General features: G+C 35.2%; 1 protein-coding gene across 13 annotated transcripts in view; it reads right to left on the bottom strand.

Moving 5' to 3' along the window:
* LOC108908242 (obscurin) overlaps positions 1-9,821 on the bottom strand; it is a 48,342-nt gene that overhangs the window by 23,262 nt on the left and 15,259 nt on the right. For 12 of the 13 annotated variants that reach the window (XM_018712201.2, XM_018712200.2, XM_018712203.2 and 9 more), the window contains 4 exons: positions 5,971-6,063; positions 2,224-2,523; positions 1,968-2,118; positions 75-1,547 (listed from right to left, as the gene is read on the bottom strand). In XM_018712201.2, coding sequence (XP_018567717.1) covers positions 75-1,547; positions 1,968-2,118; positions 2,224-2,523; positions 5,971-6,063 — 2,017 coding nt within the window. Of the gene's footprint in view, positions 1-74; positions 1,548-1,967; positions 2,119-2,223; positions 2,524-5,970; positions 6,064-6,390; positions 6,570-9,821 lie in introns of those variants that run through there. The other variant, XM_018712208.1, reaches the window with a different exon arrangement.

Raw genomic sequence — 9,821 nt, 5'->3', positions numbered from 1 at the left:
TCCAGTTAGCGGGAAAAGAGACACACAGTTAGTAATAATATTTATTATTTGCAAAGCATCGTACAAGAACTAACCTGAGCGCGCTGATGAAGTGTATCTTCGACTCATGTCGTCGCCTACCTCAACATTTACCTCGACACCGACTTTGAAGTCCGTTAAAACTACGTCACTAACACCCGACTTTTCCACACTGTACAACTTATCGACAGCACTGCCGGGCACTAATTCCGGAGGAGGTTTTACCACGTAGGGCACTACTTCTTCCAAAACTCTGGGTTTGTTGATCTGGACGAGAGGTTCGACGGCTTGGATCTTTGGTAGGTGGTGTTCCTCGGCCGCTTCGGATTCCGGGGTCTGGATTTGTTTTAAGGTGGAGTCCTCTGATTGGAGTACGTCTGTAGTTGTTATGGTTGTTGTCGCTGCAGTTGGAAAAGGTTCCGGGACTAATGTCCTATCGGAAGAACTTGAAGTGTTAGTGCTTGCAACTTCTATTTGAACCTTAGCCTGACGGTATTGTTTGGTTACAATATCAGTATTAGCGACTGCGGCTTTCAATTGCTGTATCAACTGGTCTTGTTCCTTGGTCTGGCCTGATACTTTGGGTTTTAGCTCTTGTTGTTTGGCTTGCTCAGTTACTTTGGATTCGACTTTGGTTGTAGGTTTGGCTTCAGTTTTGGTAACTGCAACTTTTAGTTCTTGTACAATCTGGCCTTGTACCTTGGTTTGGTTGGATACTTTGGGTTTGACCTCAGATTTTAGCTCTTGACCTTTGGTTTGGTCAGTTTCTTTGGATTCGACTTTAGTTGTAGATTTGACTTCAGTTTTAGCAACTAATACTTTTAGTTCTTGTACAAGCCGGGCTTGTTCCTTGGTCTGACCTGGTACTTTGGGCTTGATGTCAGGTTTTGACTCTTGATCTTTGGTTTGTTCAGTTACTTTGGCTTCGACTTTAGTTGTAGGTTTGGCTTCAGTTTTGGCAACTGTAACTTTTAGTTCTTGTACAAGCTGAACTTGTTCCTTGGTGTGATCTGGTACTTTAGGCTTGGCCTCAGGTTTTGATTCTTGTACTTTTGTTTGCTCAGTTACTTTGGATACGACTTTAGTTGTGGGTTTCGCTTCAGTTTTGGCAACTGCAACTTTTAATTCTTGTACAAGCTGGTCTTTTGGTTTGACTTCAGATTTTAACTCTTTGGTTTGCTCACTTACTTTGGATTCGAGTTTAGTCTTGACAACTGCTGATTTTAATTCCTGTACAAGTCGTTCCTGTTCCTTTGTTTGGCCAGGTAGTTTGGGTTTTGCGGCGGTTAGTTGGTCTGGTTTTGGTTGGTTAGTGGGGTCAGCAGCAAATTTTTTCGCTGGCGGCTGATCCGATTCTTCAACTTGGATGTCGGGTGGTTTGGCTTGTGGTTTTGACTGCTCTGTTGGTTTCTGTAGGACTGCTGGTTGTTTCTCGCTGGATAGGGAATCCGCTTCTTTGTTTGTTTGGGAATTTTCTGTTAGGGCTGATTCTACCAAAAACTCGTCGCTTACAGTTTCGTCGGTGTCACCTAAAAATGGTTTGCCAAACTAATTGAAGGGGCATATTTTTATTAAAACATATTTTGAACCGGTTTAGATGTTTATTATTTGAAATAACTTTAACATTAGATCACTGGGTTACCAGTACTGAAACGTTAAAATTCTTTAAAAATACTTTTTAATTTAAAATTTGGTGTCATGATAAATAAAGACATTAATAAGATTAACATTTTTTCTTGCCAAATGTTTTTCTGGCTTCATATGTAATTGAAGTTTCGCGAAACTTGGCAAGCGTTGTTTTCACATGCGTTTGAAGTAATCACGATGATTGATCCTAAGCATCCTATATGCGAATAATACGATTTTTCTCAAACATGCCACATAAAATATCAAATTTAAACTGTATAGATTTTTACTGTCGGTTTTGTTTGCGTTAATAATAGACTTACCGTAGTCGCTGGCGAATTCTCGTATTTCCTTTAACCAGAATTCCTTTACGTTCCTGTGTATTTTAAGAATCAGCGACTGCCCACCGACTTTGTCCACCAATTCAAAAACGTGGTTGTCGTCCGGATGATCCTTTAATTCGACGTGGGTTAGCTGAAATTTATAAATCAAGCTAACGACAACGCATTCGATTAGAGACAAAACCATTAATAGTGACGTCAGATGCGAAGCTCTATAGGCGGTAATGATCCCACTTACCCTTATAGTATCCTTGAGTTGAAAAATAGACCTGTCCTCGGATATCCTCCGTACCTTACAGATAAGGATCCGTGCCTTAAAGAGAAAAAGGTACCTTTCCTTGGTGATATCTCCAAACGTGATGGAGAACCTATCGTGAGCAAGGAGGCGGCCAAGCTTGTGGATGCTCCCGCGGTAACCTTCGATGCTCGAAGTAAACTTGTCGTCTTGTGCCCTGTGAGGGACACTTAGCATCAAATCCAAGGCCTTCTGGAGATCGGAGTTGTTCTCACCAAGACACGCGCTATACCTTACCAGCTCCTGAAAGAGAAGGAAAAAACAGATAATCTCTTGTTTGGTAAATAATGCATTGTTTGTTGTTAAACAACTTTGTTGCTACGTTTTGAGGGACATATTGAAGATGGAGGTTAAGTCCTCTGGCCGGTATTCATATTTGTTGTGTGATCTGGCCTACAGGTTTTTCTAGATTTCTCAGGCGCAATAAATTTTGAACCAGTAAGCATGTTTTGGATGCCCTGGGCCTATTACCTGGTTCTTCTTTAGGTAGATGTGAGATACAAAATAGTGTTGAGAAGTACCACTATCAATGTTAGGGCTCCTACGTAATACACACAGTCATCGAAGTCCATAATATTTTTCTGGCATCTCAGTATCCTCTTATAATCATCTGCGTCTTTAATATCAGTTTAATGGCAAGGATTGTAACCAATATGGAAACCACCAGTAAAGCGCAACTATCGTTCTTAATAAAATCGACGGTTCCCGAAATAATACACATTCCATCAAGCGATGCCGCGGTGGATACTTCTCGATGTTTTTACAGGTGTCTGAACAGGTAATACACGATGAATACTAAAGATATCACACCGATGTAATATATACAGTTGTCAGTATCCATACTACAAATTTAACATTGCATTTTTGATTTTTTTGTTTGACTTTGACATTCCTAACATTGTCCTTCGCTTTTCATTCTAGTTCCAAAATGATAGGCAGCAATGGAAGCGTGGCGTTTGTCCAAAAACATGTCTAACTGACATATTCATCATTAATACCTGTAGTCAATTTCTGACATATTTAGATTAGCACCATTGGATTTTCAGATTCGACCACATATTTCCAATTTTTTCTTTCACTTTTCTTAACCAACAGACTCGTAAGTCCTCTTCAAAGATATTTTTATTGTTAAACGTGTCCTGTGACATTGAAGATCGAGTTTAGTAGCCACAACAAAACTATGAAAACTAGGGCTTTGCCTGCCTTGCCTCAATGTCTAATTCTATGAAACACCTGCAGACTGCAGTTGTTCCCATTCCACGACATGCTCTACAAACCAAAGTTCTGGAAATATAATTTATTACGTTCTCCTTTCTTTGTGGGTTAAGTCAATAAACATCATTATGTCTTGTAGTTGTTTTCTCGCAAGCATTTTGTAACAAGTAAGTAATTTTGGATCTCCTGGGATTCTAAACCATGTCATTTAGTTGATTTAACTGAAAATTTTAAGAATCCCCATCTAAGAAAAATGTTATAAATGATTACCTACTATTTTCAGGTACGACGCATAATAAACAAAATGTAATAGAATAGTTACAATTCGTCGTCGTCATTGACGTTACATTTCGTGCAGTTTGGCATAGTTTAGCAATTTCGATGCCATTTTGCCATAAAAATTGTTCGAAAAACAACACATTCAAATTAGGACTTGGTGATTTTCTATCTCGAACAACAACAATTTTGTCGGTATATTTTTTATACTTCTGTAGGTATAGAGTACGTTTCTCGAACAGTATAAAATCCAAAAAGCCCCCCTTGTTGACATTGCAGGTGGGTGGCGCGTGAAATGGGTCAACATTTTCTATTTCGGTAGCTCTAAATCGGTTTCGGGATCGGCGCCCATTCTGCATAAAATTCCTCACGAAGCGTCTGGCGATCTTCTCACAAGTTAAAAGAATACTAACACAACGTAATATATTATTTACGCATAATCGAAATTTTTCTGTTACTCCTTCCAATTTTGTAATTCGTTGAAGGTACGTTGTATACACTGAGAAAACAAGGTTGTTTAAATTGTATAAAGTACACCATAACAAAGAATATAATAAATTCACAGATTATAAAGAAGCACATCAGAAAATGGACGAGGATTACACAAAAGATCTTGAAATAAGACGAATAGCCAAATCAATTGTTTAGACTTACCGGTGTGTAACAATATGTTAACGCAACTGAAACTTAAAGCCGGTTGTTTATTATTTAATTTATAGTGTTTTGTGTCTAATCAACAATACTGTATTTTAGCACTAGTTAAACGTTGTCAAAACTCATACTGACGTGACATGCAAATAGAAATAAGTGTCCAGGTGGGAAGTAGTGAAATTTTTATTTTTGACATCTGGGTTAATGACCAGCCACTTAGTGCACAGGAAGGACTCTTCTTCCAAATTAGTCATTTGTGAAATAAACTAAATATATTAACAATATGTTCCAAAATACGAACATAGGTACAATATTACTGTTATTAGTTTATTTTGTGTTAGTGTGGTTTTATGTAAAATAACACCCGATGTTTTTAATTTGGATAATACCTAGGATTTAAAAAAACTCACGCTATTTAATTTATATGTCCTAGTGGAAATAGAAATAAAAATACATCGTTTTCCAGGAAGTTGGCTGTCATTGAATATGTTGAATCATTTGGTACTAAAATAGTAGGACGATTTCTTCTTCAAGATTTTTCGTTTTTAATTTTATACCTCTCTACCTACGGAATAGTGGTGAAGATCAAGGATTTAGGACCTTTTATTTCGACTTCAAAGCAATTAAAAAAAAAAACAATTGACATGCGTTTCGAAGATATAAACCATAGTTTTTTTAAATGGAACACTAGATATATTTGTTGTTTTTGCGAATCCTCTTTTTTTTCTGATTACAGTTATATGCACATGATGACACAAATTTGCTTTGAAAGTGTGCGCAATATTTTGATATATTTACTAATCCTGCATATAGTCAAGATGGCCATGACCAATTCGTATGTTTCCGCTGTTAAATTTACTAAACAAATCTTTAATTTTTCTGTAAAAAAAATATCTTATTATGAAAGGCGTTTTATAATATTTTTATATTTTTGACAAAGGACATACATACAGGGTGTCCCGGTACTTGATACAAAAATGTCCAGTTAAACATTAAAAACAAAAATGGTGGAGGCGCCGCTCGATGTGCACTGTGACATAAAATCACAAATATTTCCTATACTGTTAATCCGAATTGAACCAAGAAGGTATTTTCGTTGGTAAATTCTTCAGGAAACTGATTTTTGATGCAGGCAGATTGCGATCGTCACCTATGCAAAAATTCTGGGTTGTTAACCTTTGGGCATAGTCCGTCCCTGGCGTTCTGGGCATAATGAAGTTTCACTTACAACATCAAAAACAAGATGTACGCATGTGTTATCGATCACCAAATTTGCATCATGCTGAAGTTAATAGTTTAGAGACTGTAAATAAAAATAACTTTTTAATTTTCACCTTTGAGGGCCCGTAACTTGTTAACGAAGGCCCGTATGAAAAAAAAATTATATGAAGAACTGACTTACTTCGAGGTTTATAGCGAAAAATTCTTTGATATCGCAATAAAGCTTTGACCTTTACCATTTCTTCCTAGATATAAAAGAGGATAAAATGTTAAGTGAATTAACCTGTACGTCACAGTTATTTTTTTTAGTTTTACAAACTGTCTTACCTTTAACAGAAGCTGATAGTCGTTTATACGTTGTATCGGAAGTTTCAAATGCTCGGAAATAGTTTTGTCGTCACCCAGGCGTTGTGTCAACTCCTGAAAAATTGAATAATTAAAGAATTACTCACTTGAATTAGATTAACTATTCATTTGTAAGCGAATCCAGATCTAGACCGACGTTTTTTGACCTCTTGCGTGTTTAGAAACAATATTTCACATTTTTTGCTCTACAGGGTGATCGGTATTTCTGTATTTGTCGTAGAAACGTTTCACTTTTATTTGCTCCAATGCCGTTTAGTAAACAATAGCTTACATTGCAGCATATGTTGCAGTTTTTGGGTTTCATATAAAATACATCAACCGTTGTACATACGCGATATGAAAATAGTGGTTACGAAAATAACTGAATGTAAATCTACTTACAAAAACATCTATGATTTATTTCTTCCCATAATAAAATCGGTACGAAAATAGCACCTTAACAATTCGGCACCTTTTTTATTGCCATCGGTGATTCTCCGTTATCTGCACATAGATTATTTTATCACGGATTATGGACGGGTTAGTTGAAAGAGAGTTAGCCTAAATGTTATTTTAAAATCGCTATTTGAAACTGACAAACACATTTATATGTTTACTTTTTCTGTATCCACGTTTATACTGCCAAAATCTATTATAAGATTGACGGCGTGGCTTCTGCCGAATATCTGAAAATTGCATAGGCGGTGTAATAAGACTATTTGAAAACTAAAAGTTAATTTGAATGAACTTATATGGTAATAAAATAGTCTATACTAGGTCTGTTCAGAAATTAACCGGACTTTTAGAATTACGCTCTAATGGGGATATTTAGTGGCAGCATTGCGTTGCGCATAACCACATGTCCTTGGATTGTTGATGTCTCATTTAGATTTCGCGATATTGTTATTTCAGTGCAACGCGTTTAAGTGTTAGTGACGATTTTTGAAATGCGCGATTTTCTGGAGCAACGATGCAACTTAAAATTTTGCCTGAAACTGGGGAAAACTTTCATGGAAAAGTTTCAACTTTTTAAACAAGCTTACGGAAATAAGATTTACGTGTGATTTAATTATGCAGACAGTGAAAATAATTTTAAACGATGATTTTTTTGAAAGAAAAGTTTTGTGTATTTGTAATATGACCAGATGAAGTAGACGTATAGATTTAAGTGTCAAATAGTTATTTTTGGAATAAAGATAATTGGAAAAATGTGTGCTCTAAATTTTCTCCAATTACCACAATCTTATTGCTATCATAACTTAAATTATTTTGCCAGAAATAGCTGCCAAAATTATATAAAAACTTTGTAGGTATAAATGTTTACAACTTTAACGCCGAATAAAATTAATTTTCTGCTTTGATTTTCATTACAAGTAGTAAATTTGCTAGAAAAATGACTGTACCTAATAGAAAAAACAAAATATACTGTGCACGTCTTATGTAACCGCTAGTAACTTTAGAAATCCTTTGCCAAGTGCCTTTATATTTAGTGACAACAATGTTATTGATTTATTTTAACGATTAATAAACGTCGCACTACATAGGTAATATTATTTGTTGTGTAAGATGGCTGTGTAAAAAGTTAAACAATGGAAATGCGTAAGCTGTGCCAAGACCTGCTAGAGGTATGTCAGCAATTTGTTGGTTTACGATCTGCTTTGAAAATTTGGCGTAAAACTTGATAAAACCGTTTTCTGTTGTACAGAAACGTATTAAGTTTATCGTTTAGGATCTATTTAAGATTAATTTCCACCAGATCAATTTTTTCACGTTTTAAATTTAATTTTTTCTAACGGAACACACTATACATTATTTTGATAAATAAATAGCGAGTAGTTCATATTGTTTCGGCATTATTGATGTTTTTTGTTTGCAGCGTACGATGTTTGATAAAAAAAATATCTTTTGCATTACTCACTTCGTACGTTTCAAATAAAATAATAATTACTCGCAGAAATTTTCAATCGCGGACATTTTGGTATTTTTAAAGCAGTGTTATTTCAAGATATGTTAAATTTGACACAAACAGACCCGAAATATTATGAAGTCACCACATGGGATAAATGTACGTACCAATAATAAAATAATAGAAAGAATACACACAAAAATAATTCAAATAGTTTACTATTTTGACCAGCATAACCTGTATACGGACGTATGACTATTTTTTCCATAAAGTGAAAACTGAAAATAAATTTATGAGTAAAACACAGAGTATATGAAATGCGATATAGCCCAAGAGTCGAATTTATAACGCTTCTAATTTTAGAATATCAAGTTCATTGCTTCTCGGGCAAAGTTATTCCACGGAATTTGACTTGATGTTAAAACTTTCAATAATGAAACACCTTCTTTAAAGAAAAAGGAAGTAAATTTATATTAGCGTCTGAATTATAGGTTAACTAATACAATTTCGAGTATACTTGCTTCAATAAATAATCATTTATTAGCTAAAATAAAAGAATTGTTCGTATGTAGTGAATTTTGCTAACAGCCTTTGTCTGCTGGGAACATAGAGCACCCATAATTTGAAAATTTGAAGGTTTGTGATGTGCAGAAAATAGAGAAAATTGTGAATTATAGATATTTAGAGCAGATAGATAGATAGATATATTTTTAAATTTGTGTTTTTCTCCACATCTGTTCTTGAAATTCGGGTTATTTTTAACACGCTTAGTCACCAAGTGATGGTATTTTCTAAAGTAAACCATAAAGATACAACAGATATGGTTAAATATGGGAAAGCGTAAGTAACTTCAAATTTAATTCCGTTTCTAAAATATCTTCAGTCATAGGTACTTGTTATCCGGCAGATTAAACTACCAATATATGCAATCATTTGTTTGTTTAACGCAAATTTTACACGAAATTGTAGTTGGTAACTTGCCAATGTTTGTGGTAATGAAAAAGAAGCCTGTCATTTTTTAAATTCATTTTCGGAATACTGCATCGTGTAGCTGATTGCGATATAATCATAATTATGTGACTCAAATTTATGATAATAAAAAAAAAGAAGATGGAAATCGATACAATGCTGTATTTTCATATGTGATTACACTGTAGGCAAATTGTTCTGCTTAAGTCAATACACAACTAGTATATTGAAATTGTTGTATTGCCTAGTATATTGAAATTGTTGAAAAATGCAATCATTAAAAAAAATATCCTGTGTTCTTGCTGTTCTATTATCAGCCTTGACAAAGAGCCATCACGTAAAAGAACTATTACTTTTTATTTCCATATTTTACTTAGAATTACAAAATTATAAACAATATTACCATACAAGAGGCTACCTGATGAAATAATGCCAAGTAAATTGTGTGTATAGTTGCTGTTATTTACGTGTTCGTCTTTGTTATTAATGATGAGAGAACCACAAAAATACGACAAGCTTCCTTGAATTATTCGGCCAAATGTGGCCTAATGAATAATGATACGCCGCCCCCTCTACCGCACAAGTCCTGGGCTTTTGGGCTAATCCTCACCATTAGAATGAGGGATATATTTTTGTTATTATAAGGCATATTTTTGTTTTGACTGTTTTTGGAGGCACCTTATTTAGTTTTTATTTTAAATATATTTTTTTTATTTGTTTGAATCCTTTAGGATCTATAAAAAAAACGGAATCAGAATTGAGTGGACAAAAGAAAAGATTTTTCCCGTAGTATCCGGATCGTCCGAAGACCGACCACCCTGTGTATCCAAACCGCCGAACGGCGCCGACGTCGGTGACGCAACGCCTCCGTCGCCGAAAAATCCGTCCCCGCGCGTCGGATTTGCGTCCCGATATGGCAACCCGCGGCAACGACGGCACGTCAAATTAATTATCGGGA

This window comes from Anoplophora glabripennis, unplaced genomic scaffold (genome assembly GCF_000390285.2).
Source record: "Anoplophora glabripennis isolate ALB-LARVAE unplaced genomic scaffold, Agla_2.0 scaffold18, whole genome shotgun sequence".
In the NCBI taxonomy this organism is placed as follows: Eukaryota; Metazoa; Arthropoda; class Insecta; order Coleoptera; family Cerambycidae; genus Anoplophora; species Anoplophora glabripennis.
This window is presented reverse-complemented; position numbering and strand designations above follow the sequence as displayed.